Consider the following 19428-nt stretch of genomic DNA (forward strand, 5'->3'; position numbering starts at 1 on the left):
CACCACGACTACCACCACCTGCAGCGGCACCACAACCCCCAAGCGGGACCGCCACTACCACCACCGGCTGCGGGACAACTAACCCCAGCGGGACCAGCAGCTTGCCCACCGCCACTACCACCACTGGCAGTGGCACCACAACCCCCAGCGGGACCGCCAGCTGGCCCACCACCACTACCACCACCGGCAACGGCACCACAACCCCCAGCGGGACCACCAGCAGCTTGCCCACCACCACTACCACCACCGGCAGCAGCACCACAACCCCCAGCGGGACCGCCAGCTGGCCCACCACCGGCAGTGGCACCACAACCCCCAGCGGGACCACCAGCTGGCCCACCGCCACTACCTCCACCGGCAGCGGCACTACAACCCCCATTGGGACCACCGCCAGTGGCAGGAAACCACCACCAGCAGCGGCGGCACCAGCAGCATGACCACCACCACTACCACCACCAGCAGCGGTACCACAACCCCCAGCAGGACCACCAGCAGCTTGCCCACCACCACTACCACCACCGGCAGCAGCACCACAACCCCCAGCGGGACCGCCAGCTGGCCCACCACTGGCAGTGGCACCACAACCCCCAGCGGGACCACCAGCTGGCCCACCGCCACTACCTCCACCGGCAGCGGCACTACAACCCCCAGCGGGACCACCGCCAGTGGCGGGAAAACCACCACCAGCAGCGGCTGCACCACAACCGCTAGCGGCACCAGCAGCTTGACCACCACCACTACCACCACCTGCAGAGGCACCACAACCCCCAGCAGGACCGACACTACCACCACCGGCTGCGGGACAACTAACCCCGGCGGGACCAGCAGCTTGCCCACCGCCACTACCACCACCGGCACCACAACCCCCAGCGGGACCACCAGCTGGCCCACCGCCACTACTACCACCACCACCGGTAGGGACATTGCAGCCCGCCCCGGGAAAAATACACCGGCAGAGGCGGGAAAATCCCCACCCCGCCAGTGGCGGGAAAACCACCACCAGCAGCGGCGGCACCACAACCCCCAGCGGGACCACCAGCTGGCCAACCGCCACTACCACCACCATCAGCGGCTCTACAACCCCCAGCGGGACCACCGCCAGTGGTGGGAAAACCACCACCACCAGCGGCGGCACCCCAGCCCTAGCGGCACCAGCAGCTTGCTCACCACCACTACCACCACTGGCAGCGGCACCACAACCACCAGCGTGACCGCCAGCTGGCCCACCACCACTACCACCACTGGCAGCGGCACCACAACCCCCAGCGGGACCACCAGCAGTTTGCCCACCACCACTACCACCACTGGCAGCAGCACCACAACCCCCAGCGGGACCGCCAGCTGGCCCACCACTGGGAGTGGCACCACAACCCCCAGCGGGACCACCAGCTGGCCCACCGCCACTACCTCCACTGGCAGCGGCACTACAACCCCCAGCGGGTCCACCGCCAGTGGCGGGAAACCACCACCAGCAGCGGCGGCACCACAACCCCTAGCGGCACCAGAAGCATGACCACCACCACTACCACCACCGGCAGCGGTACCACAACCCCCAGCGGGACCACCAGCAGCTTGCCCACCACCACAACGACCACCGGCAGTGGCACCAAAACCCCCAGCGGGACCACCAGCTGACCCACCACCACTACCTCCACCGGCAGCGGCACTACAACCCCCAGCGGGACCACCGCCAGTGGCGGGAAAACCACCACCAGCAGCGGCGGCAACACAACCCCTAGCAGCACCAGCAGCATGACCACCACCACTACCACCACCGGCAGCGGCACCACAACCCCCAGTGGGACCACCGCCAGTGGCGGGAAAACCACCGCCAGCAGCGGCTGCACCACAACCCCTAGCGGCACCAGCAGCTTGACCACCACGACTACCACCACCTGCAGCGGCACCACAACCCCCAAGCGGGACCGCCACTACCACCACCGGCAGCGGGACAACTAACCCCAGCGGGACCAGCAGCTTGCCCACCGCCACTACCACCACCGGCAGCGGCACCACAACCCCCAGCGGGACCACCAGCTGGCCCACCGCCACTACCACCACCAGCAGCGGCACTACAACCCCCAGCGGGACCGCCACTACCACCACCGGCAGCGGAACCACCACCAGCAGCGGTGGCAGCACCACCACAATCTTCTACCACTGCCGAGAAAGGTAATGTACAACATCCCCATCTTCGTGGCGCGCCAACCCCCCGGATGGCCAACGGATGGGGATAAACGTCCCCAGAATGATAATGTTGGTGAGTAAATTGCCAGCTGCCACTACCATTGCCTCCCACTCGGAATGCAATGTAACATTCTTTTCTCTCTCTACCTTGTAGGTTGAAAGTAAGCTGCAGATTTCGGATCGGGACGTAAAGGCGGACGCCTGGCTGGTGGTCTGCTCCGGAATGTATCCCGATTGGGACTCTGCCAGTGCTGCCGTGCAAAGTGAGATACGTAAGTTGACATTGCTATTTGCCAGGTTTTGTGTGTCAATTGTTTGATGTAGTAACGATGTCCTGGATTTAACCACACTCTTTATTGCAGCAGGAGATGGATAAAATTGTTTTGCAGGCTTGTCTTACAACACAATATTTATTTTGCAGTTAAAGATGTGAAGAATCGGTGGCGGTCTGTACGGGATCGTTTTAAAAAACATGAGAAGGACTGCGAGAAAAGTGGCTCTTCCCCATCTAAGAAAAAATGTCCCCACCAAGACGCATTGGCCTTCCTCAGGACCAGTAGAGAATTGCGTCCGTAAGGTTAAAGGGGTTGTCCCGCGCCGAAACGGGTTTTTTTTTTTTCAACCCCCCCCCCCCGTTCGGCGTGAGACAACCCCGATGCAGGGACGTACAGAAAGCTTACCGGAGCGCTTACCTTAATCCCCGCGCTCCGGTGACTTCTATACTTACCTGTGAAGATGGCCGCCGGAATCCTCTTCTTCCGTGGACCGCAGCTCTTCTGTGCGGTCCATTGCCGATTCCAGCCTCCTGATTGGCTGGAATCGGCACGTGACGGGGCGGAGCTACACGGAGCCGGCATCCTGCACGAAAGGCTCCATAGAAGAAAGCAGAAGACCCGGACTGCGCAAGCGCGGCTAATTTGGCCATCGGAGGGCGAAAATTAGTCGGCACCATGGAGACGAGGACGCCAGCAACGGAGCAGGTAAGTATAAAACTTTTTATAACTTCTGTATGGCTCATAATTAATGCACAATGTACATTACAAAGTGCATTATTATGGCCATACAGAAGTGTATAGACCCACTTGCTGCCGTGGGACAACCCCTTTAATTTAACATCCGGCTTCCTTCTGTTTGTGACATAATTTGAAGTTTTGGTTGTACCTCTCTAAACTGTACTGTTGTTTCTTCCACAGATCCAGCGGGAACGTCCAGGCGGCACAAGTCGGGAGCGTCCAGAGTTCACAAGGCGATATTGACCGGGCAGAACAGGGGTCTGAGGATGCTGAACCACGAGAAGGTACCCCAACCTTGGACGACAGCCAGCTGAGCACACCAGATTTGGACCACATTTCTGTAACACCAGAAGTGGCGGATCAAAATGTGTCGCGTTGCAGCAGTACTGGCAGCAGAGCAGGGAGTAGCAGGGAGGTCAGTTCCGAGTGGTCGAGTCGCAGCGTTGCAGCTCGACCGCGGCGGAAAAATACTCAACCAGATGCCGCCCAAGAAGCGCTGGCGATGTTGCGCCTAACACCGAGGGTCAGTGGGACACGATGGGTGCCGCCGTAGCGGCACTCATTCGTGAACTAACTTCGGAGCATCAGTGGGGTATTCCACCAGTAATTTACGCAGTTCTTGAGGTTTTTGCGGCTCAAAGGCCCATTGCCGACAGCTGCGACATAATTAAGGCTATGAAAAATGCGGCCTTTGCTGTGCCACTGTCTACACGCATGTTGCCTCCACCCCAATCTTTCCCTGACCAGGGTTTCTAGGACGCCGGGATACCCCATTCAGTATGTCTCTCAAGACACTGGCTACTCCGACACGGTGACGGCCGGGTCCCCTTCCCAACTGTCGTTTCTGTCAATGATGAGCAGCCCTTTGCATCAAACATCGCAACACACTGCCTCTGTCTTGTACTCGCCACCATCCAGTTCACAATCAGGTAGTGGAGAAGGGTCGTTCATGAGTTATACGACATTGCAGTGATCACGACAGTTGCAGGTGGATCAATGCAATGTCGTGTACGCAACCACTGGATATAGCATCTTTCATACTGCTGTAGCCTTCTGGGACACTGCATGGGTTGCCGGGTGCCCCAGAAATTCAACTGGATGGCCATGGGAAAGATTGGGGACAAATTTTGTACAATCCATCACTGCCGGCTACTTACTGCTCTGCTGCTATATAGACAATGCTGACACATTCCTTCCCTTCAGTTGCATGACTGCGAAATGCTCGAATAGTGGTGTAACTGAACGCGAAGGAATGTGTTTTTCCTTGTGCCTTTTTTTATTACATGGCTGGCTGTCCTCCTAGGTTGGGGTTACTAACTTATCGTGGTCAATGTCCCTTTTTTTCTTTTACTTTTTTTTTCTTGTGTATGTTCATGTTCGCTCAAATTTACCAAACATTTGAGGTCTGACAACATGAAAAATGTTTAAAAAAAACTGCTGTGAACAGGGGCATTATGCAGGCCTGTTCCCAGCAGTTTTTTTGCTTGCGGCCTCTCCGTCAAGTTAGGCGAAAGCTAATTGTGTAGTGGATTGCAGCGCTTCACAAGAAACTACCGTCATCAAGTGCCATATGGCTACTGTTTCTGGGGCTATTAAAGGTGGCTTGGTCTTTGCAAAAATTATGGAATTGTAGTTTTCCATTTTGGAATGAATCATTTCTAAAACAACACCGCATTCTGCACTTGATAGGCAGCTATAATTTCAGTTGGATGTGGACTCGCAAATGTAGCAATTCCTAAAATTTTTACAAAAATTAAAAGAAATGAACAGTACTGAAGCACATTTCTTTAAGGCCTCATGTCCACGGGGAAAATCAGGCCCGCTACGGATTCTCCATGGAGAATCCGTAGCGGGTCCCTCCTGCCCCGCGGACATGAGCGCTTAAAATAGGAATTTAAAAGAATTAACTCACCCGCAGCGGGCCGGGAGGGTCTTCTCTTCCTCACGGCCGGATCTTCTTTTCCGGCCGGCGGATGAACTCGGCATGCCGCGCGCATGCGCCGGGAACATCTGCTGAGCCAAGCAAGAAAGATCCGGCCGTGAGGAAGAGAAGACCCTCCCGGCCCCCTGCAGGTGAGTTAATTCTTATTTTAGGTCTCCCGCGGATCTGGACGGCTTCCATAGGCTTCAATAGAGCCTTCCCCGCGGGAGACCCGTATGAAAATGGAGCATGGTCCAGATTTTTTCATGCTCCATTTTTTTTAAAATCACTTTTATTGACCATCCGCGGGTATTTATCTACCCGCGGGTGGTCAATGCATCCCTATGGGATGCGGATCCGCTGGCAGGAGAAGAGTTAAAATCCACAGCGGATTTTAATTCTTCTTTTGCCCGTGGACATGAGGCCTAAGCAATTTGCCACAGAGATTTCTTTTATTAATATGTATGTGTATGTGTACTACATGCTTGCCCGCAAACCAACGTACACATTCTGTTTAAATAGAACTTAAAAAAATGGATTCAGAGCCGGAGAATTCATGCCCTGCTGGTACGCGCCGGATGTCTCCCGAGGTTGTGGTGCTACTTCCTGCATTTGTATACTGACTACTGTGTTAAAATATTTATTTTCTAATTCATGCAGTTTGCATGGTTACATAGTTATGCGTTTACCAAGCATACATTAAAAAATGTAGGCACAAGCAGTGTTCAGAATACTTGTCCTACTCCACATTGGGTTTCGATTTTCACCATTTTAATGTAACTTTCACACGTTGTTTTCGGCGAATAAAGGAAGACGAGTTTTTAATTTTTTTTTTTTTATATATAACAGTTATGGGAACAATATTTTAAACTGCTGTGAACACTTCGGCACATGTGCTGGAGCGTCTTTGATGGTGCATTAATAAAGACATTTTGTTTTGAAATCTTGTCTTCTGTGTCCTTCTGGAGTTGGGGGATCACGCTGCAGTTATTAGGGCTGCACACCACCGACACAGGAGAACTGCCATAGCACGGTGCCTTCGGAACTAAGGAAATAGTCAGTGAAGAGTTTGCGTACCTGCAAAGCGGTAGCCGCCGGGCGACCCGCACCCCAGTTGATGACCATGTCAAAGGCAGGTTCGAGTTCTTCGACATCTACCTCGGGGCGATATTCCCGGAGATAGTTGTGAAGAACACAACATGCCTTGACAAGGTCATCAACTGTGTTAGGGTCTACCATCAGGGTAGTCCCTAGAACCCTCCACTGACTTACCATAATCCCGAAGGCACACTCAACCACTCGACGTGCCCGGCTCAGCCTATAATTAAAAATCCTTTTGCGGGCATTCAGTCCACTTCGTGGGTATGGGCGCAGCAGGTTTGGCATTAGAGGGAAAGCCTCATCCGATACCATCACAAAGGGGACTGGATGTGTGGTTCCCGGCAAAGGTTGGGGGGCTGGGAGCGTAACGCTATCTCGGAGAATTTGCATCCCAATCTGTGAAGTTCGCAGCACCCGAGAATCTCCAGTCCAGCCATAGGCGCCGACGTCGATGCAAACAAATTTGCAATGTGCATCAGCCCCCGCTATCAGGACTACCGAAAAATATTTTTTATAGTTATAAAACTTGGAGCCTGAGTGCGCTGGCTGAAGCACACGGACATGTTTGCCATCAACCGCGCCTAGGCTGTTAGGAAATTTGGCAACAGTTTGAAAGCCTGCTGCAACACGGTGCCAAGTGTCCTCGGATGGTGAAGGCATCACAATGGGCTGCAACTTCTGCCAGATGGTGCTGCATGTGCACCTCAGAATTTCGGTGATGGTAGATTTACCAACTCGAAATTGGAGATGCAGGGATGCATAGTTCTCTCCTGTGGCCAGAAAGCTAGAAAAAAGCAGAGAAGAAAAAGATATGTTAATACACTCACAAGACCTGCATTGTCACAACACTTAAATATACACAGTATTCACTTGTTACACTCTACACGCAATTTATAGGAGAACGTGGTAGATTTTGTGGCACAGAAATAAGATCTGCATTGCAGCAGGAGGGAGCATTTGGGATGTTGGATTTACACTTTACAAGCTCTACATTTTTCCTCATCCATTCTCCCCATCCACAACATTATAGTAGATGGGGAGAGAGAATGAGAAAAGACAAACATGTTCCCTAATCCCGCGTAAAATGAACAAGGCTCCAGAGGGCGCAGGTGCGCAGCGCACCGATAGTAGAGGCAGTTTACTTGTTCGGTAAGTTCAACATTCTCTCTTCTGCCGATTGGTTTCTGAAGTCAACCAGCGTCAGCCTGATGGTCGTGCTAGGTGGCAGAAGAGAGAATGTTAAAGACAACGGACAGTTTAAACTGCTTCTCCCAAAGGTTCCGGATCGCAGGGAAGCCACGGTGGCAACACGTAACTCCGGCAGCCTCCTCATTGCAAGCTGCACGATACATGCTATAACTTTTGCTTGTGATCACCTCGCTATGTGTATAGCCGTGGGCAGGAAGGGTAAAAAACCTTTTCTGCCTTCTCCTCGGGGGTACTGGAAGAGGATCAGTGCAGGAGTGCACCTGCACCCAAAGTGTTTGATGATTGGGTGCTGATGCACTCCCGTACGGAAGTGCGTGGTCTGTATCGACATCGGAGCAGCGGAGGCAAAGGATGATGTTGGGACAGACACGACATAGGGTTGGAAATGGTTAAGCATGGGGTATATATGCATGGAAGGGGCGAGAATAAACACACCCACGCACATTAGGATAACGAACAACTGTACAACTCCTGCATGCTGGGCGTGAATTTCACAATGGAGTCTTCCGCTGGATTAATTAACATAGCCGCTGAGATAGGATTGCAGATTAAGCGCAGTCCTATGCAGACGTCCATGGTGTGCATACGCAAAATACATGACAGAATTAACAAAAGTGATAGGATAACAAAGGTTACATACCGCAGGGTGATAAGCAGCCTTCCTCATCTGCGTATCTTGGAACGTCAGGTCCCGGTGCACCAGCTCCAGAAGGCGCTCAAAGACCTCCATGGGCAGCCGACAGAATGCAACGAACTTCTCCGGATGGCTGCAGAGAGAGAGAAAGAGAGAGAGCAAAATTAAATAACAATTCTCTGTGCAACGTCAAACCTATTCCCGTGCAATACTTGGCTTAATTTTTCAAATCCTGGAAAAGGCTAGCAAAATGCCCCTTGGTCCCCCTTTCCGTAAGAAGGGGGTGGACCCAGAACCGACGGTGGCGTCGGGAAGCACGATCAGTCTGCAGTAAAAAATTGGCAATAATTAATAAAAGACATGGCCTCAATCACACTAGTGCACACTGTATCAACAAACACTTTACAGCAAGGCAGTTAAGCACACATTTTCCAATAAGAAATTGCTCACCTTTTTTGATTTTTCGGTCTGCATCAAGACAACCAGCAAGAGAAGTTTGCGCCGGTATGCACGGCGGAGCCTCAGTCTGCGTGCTGCTTCCATGCTGCAGGTGATAGACAAAATAGCCACGGATCCTGTGCTGTTCCCTCCCTGTGCAGAAATGGGCAGGGACAATGACATCACAGGAAACATTTTTTTTTTCCGCCAAGCCTAGAATCTGCACCTAAAATACGCACGCCAATCCGCACCTAAAACCGCGACTACCATGAAAAATCCACAGCGGTTTTAGCCTGGGTTCACACTTGGCGGATTTCCCGCGGAAGTCCTGCGGTTTTTCCATTGCGGATTGGCCGCAACCTAGCCGCTTCTGCGGCAAATCCGCAATTGCAGCTTTCATGTTGTTGCGGTTTTATATGAGTAAATTATTGCGGTTTAACCGCAACAAAATCCGCATCAAATGAGCTGCGGAAAAAAACGCAGCGGAATTTATTGTTTAGTCGCGTATTTCCTGTGCAAATACGAACAGCACTGACCCCTTGTTCAGGGAAAGCAGCAGAGCTTAGCAAGATGGAAAGTGGCCGCAGTATTCGCTTAAGAAAGTATTACAGAAGAAAATTTCTGATCTGTGTACTGCTTATGCAGGCAGGAAAATCCAACAAGGTCAGCTATATGTGAAATAAAAATGTGTGTTTCACTTGCTAAACTTGCGATAGTAGTATGTAGTGGGCTAATGTATTGCTGAAAATTTTATGTTGCAGACCTGATGGGGATCCACCCGGCGGTATTGGGTGCATCCGCTGTTGATGGAGCGTGGGACTAAGGGGCACTTTGTAAGCCTTTACCAAGATTTGAAAAAGTACGTCTAGTATTGGCCGAAATTTGCTTCGCCGCTACTCAAGCAGTAATGTTATTAAATCACTGTTTCTCTCTCTCTGTGTTTCCTCTCTCTCTCCCTCTACCTGTCTTTGTCTCTCTGTATATCTCTCTCCCTTCTTTTTCCCTCTCTCTCTCTTTCTTTCCCTCTCTCTCTGTCTCTCTCTGTCCTTTCTCTCTCTCTACCTCTCTTTGTCTCTCTGTATGTCTTTCTCCCTTCTTTTTCCCCCTCTCTCTCTCTCTTTCTTTCCCTCTCTCTCTCCCTATCTCTGTTCACTCTCTCTCTCCCTCTCTGTATATCTCTCTCTCCCTTCTTTTTCCCTCTGTCTCTCTCTTTCTTTCCCTCTCTCTTTCTCTCTCTTTCTGTTGCTATGTCTTTCTGTGCCCCCCACACAGACAGTCTCACACTCTATTTTTCTCTCTTTCTGTAGCAATATCTTTCTGTGCCCCCCCCCCCCCCCCACACACACACACACATAGTCTCACACTGTCTCTCTCTAGCCATCCGGAGAAGTTCATATTGTTCTGCCGCCTACCGCAGGAGGCTTTCGAGCGTCTTCTGGAGCTGGTGCGCCAGGATCTCACATTTCAGGACACCAGAATGCGCAAAGCGATCACTGCAGAGGAAAGGCTGCTCATCACCCTTCGGTATGTAACCAAATTATGCTTTTTTTAACAATTAGATATTTAATGATTCTGACTGCAGACTGGTTAAATGGCATGCAGCAAGTTTCCACAGGAAATCCTCAATTGTACGCTGACATAGCATTTGAACCATTATGCAAGCCCTGTTATCATGACTGGGAATTTTAAAATTCACAGTCATTGTCACAAGGCTTGTAAAAAAAGGTCTGACTTTGACTTGAAGGAATGCTGCCTTTCAATAGGTGGCACTGTGGAGGATTTATTCCACCTCCCTTATTTGCATATTACCCAGAGGAGCGTGCATGGCCATTTGAGTCTCCTCACTTAGTTTATAGTATATAGTTGCTCTCCCGAGCGTTTTTGACCCCCTTGAACCATTGTGGCACGCACGGATCCTTCTGGGAGTGGGACGGAATTTGATCCCCTGCAGAGTGCTCCATAAATCATTGCCAGTGCAGTCTTGTTGATGTGCATATGTGTGAGTTCTAGGTGTACTCTACCGATGCATCAGTCAGCTCCTGGAGTGAGTTTAGGTTGTCGTTTTATATCAAACGGTAACTTTTCATATAAATCCCTTGTAAGCTAGTGCATCTGTACGCATTCATCAGACATCACAATTACAAACCCCTGTGGCCACACGATCTCAGAGCCGAGTTGCCCGTGCGGACAAACCCAAAAAACTCCCACCACTGACCATCTGTCCCGCTAAGCAACATAGAGTACAGGAAAGGTGCAGGTTAATAAATTTTTTAACAATTAACTTGGCCCATGTACTGCAACGATACCATGCCGAGAAAGAAAGAGCAAAAAAGGACAAATAGTCTAGTCTTTATTCAAAAGCTTTGTTGTAATGGAATGCAGATAGCAAGGAAGTTCCAGTCAGTTTGGCCACATCTTTCCATTGACAGAAAATGCTGCAAATGTAATCTGTGCATCTGTATGTGACATGCTACTGTAGTTCATTTGAATTCACTAATCCTTTCCCCCTTTTTCTCTGCTTCCTTTTCAGCTTTCTGGCCACAGGAGAGAGCTATGCATCCCTGCATCTCCAATTTCATGTTGGTAAATCTACCATCACTGAAATTGTGAGGCGCACATGCAGCGTCATCTGGCAGAAGTTGCAGCCCATCGTGATGCCTTCACCATCCGAGGAGACTTGGCAACGTGTTGCAGCAGGCTTTCAAACTGTTGCCAAATTTCTTAACTGCATAGGCGCGGTCGACGGCAAACATGTGCGTGTGCTTCAGCCAGCGCACTCAGGCTCAAAGTTTTATAACTACAAGAAATATTTCTCTGTAGTCCTGATGGCGGTGGCTGATGCACATTCTAAATTTGTTTGCATCGATGTCGGCGCCTATGGTAGTACTGAGGATTCTCGGGTGCTGCGAACTTCACAGATTGGGATGCAAATTCTCCGAGATGGCGTCACGCTCCCAGCCCCACAACCTTTGCCGGGAACCACACATCCAGCCCCCTTCGTGATGGTATCGGATGAGGCTTTCCCTCTAATGCCAAACCTGCTGCGCCCATACCCGCGAAGAGGACTGAATGCCCGGAAAAGGATTTTTAATTATAGGCTGAGCCGGGCACGTCGAGTGGTTGAGTGTGCCTTCGGGATTATGGTTAGTCAGTGGAGGGTTCTAGGGACTACCCTAATGGTAGACCCTACCACAGTTGATGACCTTGTCAAGGCATGTTGTGTTCTTCACAACTACCTCCGGGAATATCGCCCCGAGGTAGATGTAGAAGAACTACACCCTGCCTTTGACACGGTCATCAACTGGGGTGCTGGACGTCCTGCTGCAACCGCTGTGCAGGTACGCGAACACTTCACTGACTACTTCCATAGTCCCGAAGGCGCCGTGCCATGGCAGTACTCCTGTGTGGGTGGTGTGCAGCCTTAATCGCAGTTTGATCCCCCGGCGACCAGCTCCAGAAGAATGATGAAGACCACAAGTTCTACCAAACGTTTATTTGCTGCATGCCATGAGAAATTGCACAATACAAAATTCTTCATTGTTGCGCTAATGCACTGTTTTTCCTTGTTGTAAAACTGGTTCGTTAATAAAAACAAAGTTATTTGGCAGAACAGTTCCCTGAGCAGCTTAATTTTTCAATATTTTTATCGTTTATTTTTTCGTAGTTGGGCCACCGCAATGAGAAGTGATATTGCAATTTTAGTACAGGCACACTCACGACTCACATGTCCTGTTTTGGGTATCTGATGGTGAAATCCCAACATAAACATTTTTTAAGAACAAATTACAAAACGAATAAATAACAAATGTCCTTGACTTGCAGAATTATTATTACCCCAACCTTGGAGGACAGCCATCCAGCTAGCAGCCACACAATATGTGCTAAATAAACGCCAGCTCGTCAGCGTATGGACATTTCTTTTTTGAGGGAGAAGAGCCACTCTTTTCACACTCCTTTTCATGCTTCTTGTAGCGATCACGTACAGACCGCCATCGATTTTTGACGTCTTTCACTGCAAGGTAAAGAAAAACGTTACATACAAGGCCATCCAATTTTTTCTTTCTTCATTCTCTCCTTTTTGCTGCAAGGAACAATCCAGGTTAATCAGACACATCATCGCAGCAATAGCAAGGGAATCAGGAATTTTGGTACATACGAATGTCAACTTACATATCTCACTTTGTCGGGCAGCTGTGGCGGTGTCCCAATCTGGATACATCCCCGAACAGACTGATAACCATGTGTCCGCCTTCACATCTCTGTCACTGTAGCCCTCGTCGGCTGTGTCCCAGATTTGGGGCTTACTTTCAACCTACAAGAAAGGGATATAAGCACATGCAGTCAAGCAGAACGTAACTTCACATGAGTGTCCATTCCGCGTTGTTTTGTCCCGCCGAATTGCCAGAGTGTGAAGCGACCATAGGCCAATCCAATAGGCGGCAATGTGGCAAAGCCGCATTTCGTCAGGCTGCTGTCGCAATTCTGTATTTGTGCTCGTGGCTCGCAGAGCCGAGGACACAAATTACGCTCACCCGCCGCCGGCTTCAGGTATGAAAACGTGCCAAGCAGTGACATCTGAAGCCGGACGGCGAGTAGGCGATGGTCCCTGCAAGTGCCGAAAGATGAAAGCCGTGGTTACTGCCTATAAACTCACCAGCATAATCATTCTGGAGACGTTAATCCCCATGCGCTGGTACCACGCCATCTCTGGTATTTGGCTGAGGTCGGGTTGATTACTATTAACTTCCTGCCTGGCCAAAAAAAAAAAAAGGAAAAAAAGGTTGCCGATCCATAGCCTGCAGCACTGGCTGTGTGATGAAGGTGGGAATGAGTGTACGACACGCATAATAAGTTTATCTTTGGCCGTTGATATCATAAGGCGTGTGTTGGGGCTCCATTGCTGTTGGTAGTGGTGCTGCCAGCGGTGGTTGCAGGTGTACCGCCAGCAGTGGTGGTGGCAGGGGTGCCGCCTGAAGCGGTGGGTGCAGGGGTGCTGCCTGTAGCGGTGGTGGCAGGGGTGCCGCCTGTAGCGGTAGGTGGTTGCAGGGGGGCCGCCTGTAGCGGTGGTGGCAGGGGGGCCGCCTGTAGCGGTGGTTGCATGGGTGCCGCATGTAGCGGTGGTTGCATGGGTGCCGCCTGTAGCGGTGGTGGTGGTGGTGGCGGCATGGGTGCCGCCTGTAGCGGTGATGGCAGGGGGGCCGCCTGTAGCGGGAGGTGGTTGCAGGGGGGCCGCCTGTAGCGGGAGGTGGTTGCATGGGTGCCGCCTGTAGCGGTGGTTGCATGGGTGCCACCTGTAGCATTGGGTGCAGGGGGGCCACCGGTGGTGGTGCTGCCGCTGCTGCTCACGCTGTGGTGCTGGTGCCCCCGGGGATGATGGTGGTGATCCTGCCGCTAGGCCCACGCTGCGGGTGGTGGTGAGGATGACGGAGGAGCTCTAGCTCGCTGCTGCTACTCGCCAGGAGGTCCCGCCAGAAATGGCGCCAGTGTGCTAAAATGGCCGCTGTACCACTTCCTGCAAAATTTCAGCTGCGGAACCGCTGCCAAAACCGCAATAAAATAAGCTATTGCTGATTTTATTGCGGTTTTTGCTGCTTTCATGGGGGCCTATGGAGGAAAAAATGCTGCGGATACGCCGAAAGAATGGACATGCTGCGTCTTCAAAAACCACGCCACCGTTGCTTATCTGCATTGCGGCTCAGCGGGAAAAAAAGCCCTGTGAGAACAGCATTTTGGCCAAACTCATTTGTGCTGCATTGCATTGCAATCGCAACGGTTTGGCCGCAATGCAGATATGCAATGGCAGACCGCAGCAAATACGGGCTACATCCGCCCTGTGTGAACCCAGCCTTAAACGCAGCACTTCTCCTGCGGATTTATCAGCGGTAGAACCGCTGAGAAATACGCAGTGAAAACCGCATGTAACTTTTGACTTATTCTCCCATGGCTGAATGGGTCCTTCTTTATTGAGTTACTTAGTATGCTGCAGAATACGTGATCTCCGGTTTTCTATATGGGTTTATGGATGTCAAAATGTTAGGGACATAGACAGGGGAGTTCTCTTTCGTTTATTTTCTTTTCTTCTCTCCTTCAAACCTTTTGCTGCTTCTTTCATTTTTTAGGAGTAGCCTGGTAGGCCTGTGCCCCCCTTCTGATTGTAATAGTTATGGGATTCAAACCTATCCTTAGTTTGGTTGGATGGGTAGGGTGGGAAGGGAACTGGTGCTCAATTTCGTTAGTAATTATTCTCCCCACATTGTTCTTTTGCACGAAACACATTTGCAGGGCTCTAAAGAGATGGCACTCAAACATTTGTTGGCTCGGCCTATCACTCCACATACTCTAGCTATGCTAGAGGCGTGACAATACTAGTGGGTAAATCAGACACGTTCACATTCAAACAGCTGCATATTGACCCTAATGGTCGCTTCCTTATATTGCAGGGCTTCTTTAACGGACAGCTTCTGACCATAGTCAATGTTTATTTGTCACCTCCAGCAGATATTCAGGTGCTGCATGATATCGTGGCTAAGGTGATACTCCTAGAGACAGCCCCACTGATACTGATGGGGGATTTCAACCACCTAATGGACCCAATATGTGACCGCCTTTGGCAGACGACTCAGGTGGGATCTCAGTTGCCTATGGGGGCTTCTGCTTATCTGCTAGAGGAGATGTGGCACATAAAGCACCCACACAATATTGCATACTCTTGTCATTCAGTAACTCGTGGTTCTTTTTCTAGAATTTACCTGTGCTTTGGGTTCCCAGAGTGTCCTCCTTTGGTGTGTGACATCTCTTAAATACCCTAAAGTAATTCAGACCACACACTGCTACAGCTGGTCCTAAATTTGTGGGGGAGGGACACTTGTCCCCTGTGGAGACTTAATCCCCTTTGGCTTGACCAACAGGAGGTGTGCACTTATACTGACCAGGAGGCGGAGATTTACTGGGAAATTAACACTGCTTCGGCATCCGAGTCCACGGTCTGGGAGGCCTTTAAAGCCTTCAGTAGAGGGTCTTTTGCTGGGGTCATCTCACTTTATAGAAAGTCTCTGCAGCAGGCAAGGGAGCACTTAGAGAGTTGTCTCTCCAAGGCAGAAACCTGTTATATTATGGCTCCCACTGAGGCAAATCACTCTGCACTTAACTGTCTGAGAAGAGAATATAAGTTACTACTGCTTGATTATACCAAGAAAAGACTCTTGAGCTCTCAGCATGGTGTCTTTGATCAGGGGGATAAAAATGGTCGACTTCTAGTCTACCTAGCCAGCCAGAACAATGTTATTCCTCCACTAGTAGGAATCCAGGATACTTCCGGGGCCATGGTCACTGACCCTGAGCTCTTCAATAATGTATTTGTTGCCTTGTACACAAATCTGCATACTTCCCAGCTTGTTTGCCCTGATTACGCTCTGAAGTCCTACCTTGACGCTATTACTTTCCCGACATTACCCCACACTAGTGTTACAATGCTGGATGGTGAATTGGAGCAGGAGGAGATTGTAGAAGCTATTCAGTCTTTCCCAAAAAGGAAATCCCCGGGTCCTGACAGGCTCCCCATGAAATGGTACAAAAAAACCGCGAAATTTATAGGTCAAAAACTCGTGTTATTCAACAGTATTCTTCGGGAAGGGGTTCTGTCACCAACCATGTGTGTAGCTTTGATAGTCTTGATTCCTAAGCCTGGGAAGGACCCAGGGGACTGTGGTTCATACTGGCCTATCTCCTTACTCAATAACGATATTAAAATCCTGGCTAAGGTTCTAGCAGTTCGTCTTAATAGGGCCCTTAGTCACATCATACACGCTGATTAGTCAAGATTTATGCCAGGCAAGAGTACAACTATGAATGTCAGAAGACTTTTCACTAACCTCACGCTGTTGCATTCCAACCAAGGGAAGCATACCTTGGTCTTTATTGATCAGGCTAAGGCCTTTGGCTCAGTGGAGTGGAGCTATCTGTGGGAAGTTATGGCTTGTTTATGGTTCGGGACAGCCTTTATTAAGTGGGTACAGATGCTATATCATTTTCTGGTGGCCCAGTCACGGACAAACACCCATATATCTAGGCAATTTTTCCTTCGTAGAGGGATGCGTCAGGGCTATCCTCTGTCCCCAGCCCTCTTTGCTATCGCAATTGAGCCGCATGCAATACAGATTCGAGCGTCAACGGCGGTCACAGAGTTCCAATTGAGAACTCATGAAGAGCGAGTGGCATTGTATGCAGATGATTCTCTTCTGTTTCTGCAAGACCCAGAATCCTCTTTAGCCTCAGTGTTCTCAATTTTTAACATTTACGGAAAGTACTCCGGAGAAAGGGTTAACTGGGATAAAACTTGGCTGTTGGCGGTCGATGCACCTGTGGCATCATTAGCCCTCTCTGCCCCCCTGGAGTGGACAGATAGCGTCACCTATTTGGGAATAGTGGTGCAGAGATCTACTGACCATTTTTACACAGATAATATTGCTCCACTTTTGGACTGGGTAAGAGACATGGCAACAAGATGGGCTTCACTCCCATTAAACCTAGTTAGTTGTATAAACCTAATTAAAATGTAGTTATTACCCAAATTTTTCTATATATTTCAGAATGCCCCTATCCTGATCCCTAAAAGATTCTTTACAGTTCTCCATAAAATACTTCTTTGCATATTATGGTGGGGCTCCACCCCAAGAATAAAGTTGGAAACTCTCTGCCTGCCCACAGATGGAGGGCGGTGAGCTCTACCCCATTTCTACTCTGACTACCTGGCTAGTCAATTAATATGTGTGGGGTGGTGGCTCTAGTCTACCGACTATAACCCAGTGGTGGGACTCGAGCACAGAGTGGTGAGCTCAGAACAAAGTTTGAGAGGCTTACTACTAAGGGGTCCGACCTCACGTGTAACTTCCCTACCTGCACCAATGTGGGTGACTCTAAAAATCTGGAACGCCGCCCTTCATTTGATACCTGATGAGGCAGCCAGGTGGACCCCTCATACCCCTCTATGGTGTAACCCCAACCTCTCACACTTGCAATGTATGCCTGATATAGTCTTCTGGAGACACCATGGGATCATTACCCTCTCATGTGTTGTTGAAGGTGGCATTTTCTGTACCTTTTTACAATTGCAGACACGTTTTGACCTCCCTAGTAGCTCCCTTTTTAGGTATTTTCAACTTTGCCACGACCTCAGAGCCTAATTGGAGGGCCTGAGTATCCCCTTGTCTTGACTGGGCTGTAGGAGTTGACACAGATGGCTAATATCCTGAAGCTGCTCTCCTGTTTCTATACACAGCTGATGTGTAGTCTTGCTTCACTGGGAGACAGGGCTCTTGAAAAATGGGGCTTGGATATACCGGACCTGGACTCGGATGACCGGAGAGGCCTTTTGGCAGGCTTTAGGCCTCCCTTATTAAGTACTAGAGACAGGCTAATATAAATCAAGTTCCTTCATAGAGTCTATTATACTCCTAGCCATCTAAACGCTATGGGCTTATCTCCTAGTTCAGACTGCCCAAGGTGCTTGATGGATACAGGAACAACTATGCAGATGTTCTGGGAGTATCATGTTTTACAAGCTTATTGGAGGGATGTTCTTGAGTTCTTAGAGACACACCTGGGAGCGCCACGTATCTTGCACCCTAAGGTCTGTCTCTTTGGCCTTGTGGAAGACATTCCGATCAATGCAACAGCATGCACCCTATACAAATAGCTTTTTTCCTATGCTAAAAAGATAATATTACTTAATTGGAAACATCCCAAAAAAAACACTAGGGCAGCCTGACTGCGTGAGTTAAACAGTGTTGGGCCTCTATATAAATTGACATATATGGCTAGGGGATGCCCTGCCAAGTTCACCAAGACATGGGGTCGGTAGGTTGACTGCCCCAATACTGCACTGGGCGTATCTGACTAACTTCTCTTTTCTGGGAAAACTGAAGGTCTTTTCTCTATTGGTTGTTGTGACTCGCATGGACAATATGTATATACAATATTGGTACTGGAATTGTGGGTTTAGTTCATAGTTTGTTTGTTCTATTTGTTATGATTCCCCAGGTTGGGAGTTTTGTCCCTTTGTTATAATAGCCTAAGCTGTTTAAAATTAAAAAAAAATTAAAAAAGGGTATTATAAACTCTGAAGTTAGTGACAAAACTATTGTTTTCATTTTGTGAAGTATTCTTGATGACTCTTCCTTGTTCTGTATTGTGATGTAAGACATGCCCAATAAACTTTCCTTTAAAAAAAAAAGTGCAACTGAATCATTGTCCATAATATCAGCAATGTATGTACACAACGTACTCCATTTTGCTTGCTAATCAAGGATGAAAGAGATGAGATCACCGTTGATACAAATAATTCTCTTAAGGCTGCAAATAAGCAGCATCCTGGGAGCCACTTATCGTATCTTCCCTATTTGTTTTGCAGTTGTGTTTTCACTATTCTTTTGGGAGCAATTTGTCTTTGTCACTATTAAATTATTTTTGCTTGCAGTTACCTTTGGGAAATAGGCAGAAAACAGAGAAGATTACACCCCTGGTGGATGCTGTAATGTATAATTACTATTGCCATACAAATTTCCGGTTATAGTCTGCTCATTAAAAAAAATACATTGAAACCAGTTAAAGGAAATGTCTTGCAATAGTCTGCATTAAGGTACAACTTTTTGGCACATAACTCCCGAAAGCTGTTCCAGCAACTTTCATTCCTGTGATTTTACACATGAGCAATAGTTTGTCAGAGAATAGAGGTGGAGCAGGACTTCACTTTTACATTGAGTGAAAACCTCTCATTAGTCTATATATTTCATCTAACGAAAACTGAATGATTAGTGACTACTGAGCGACTTCTTGCTCAGTACCTTGTTGGGGGCCATGTGTACACGTATCAACAGTCGCTCTATCGTTGATTATTGGAGCAATTATTCAGGTAACTATCAGCTAGG

At 49.4% G+C, this 19428-nt stretch overlaps 2 protein-coding genes across 2 annotated transcripts; one reads left to right on the forward strand and one right to left on the reverse strand.

The window, feature by feature from the left end:
* Nucleotides 1–6111: 6111 nt before the first annotated feature.
* Nucleotides 6112–8846, reverse strand: LOC136571822 (uncharacterized). Its single transcript, XM_066572448.1, has 3 exons — nt 8755–8846; nt 8072–8089; nt 6112–7006 (listed from the first exon to the last, which is right to left on the reverse strand). The coding sequence occupies exons 1-3, from the start codon at nt 8844–8846 to the stop codon at nt 6112–6114; spliced, it is 1005 nt and encodes a 334-aa protein (XP_066428545.1).
* Nucleotides 8847–9898: 1052 nt separating this feature from the next.
* On the forward strand, nt 9899–12006 carry LOC136631586 (uncharacterized). The gene is made up of 2 exons (XM_066605869.1): nt 9899–10027; nt 11034–12006. Exons 1-2 carry the CDS (start codon nt 9981–9983, stop codon nt 11926–11928), a joined length of 942 nt encoding a protein of 313 aa, XP_066461966.1. The 5' UTR covers nt 9899–9980; the 3' UTR covers nt 11929–12006.
* The last annotated feature ends 7422 nt before the right edge of the window (nt 12007–19428 follow it).

Source organism: Eleutherodactylus coqui, chromosome 6, assembly GCF_035609145.1.
Source record: "Eleutherodactylus coqui strain aEleCoq1 chromosome 6, aEleCoq1.hap1, whole genome shotgun sequence".
In the NCBI taxonomy this organism is placed as follows: domain Eukaryota; kingdom Metazoa; phylum Chordata; class Amphibia; order Anura; family Eleutherodactylidae; genus Eleutherodactylus; species Eleutherodactylus coqui.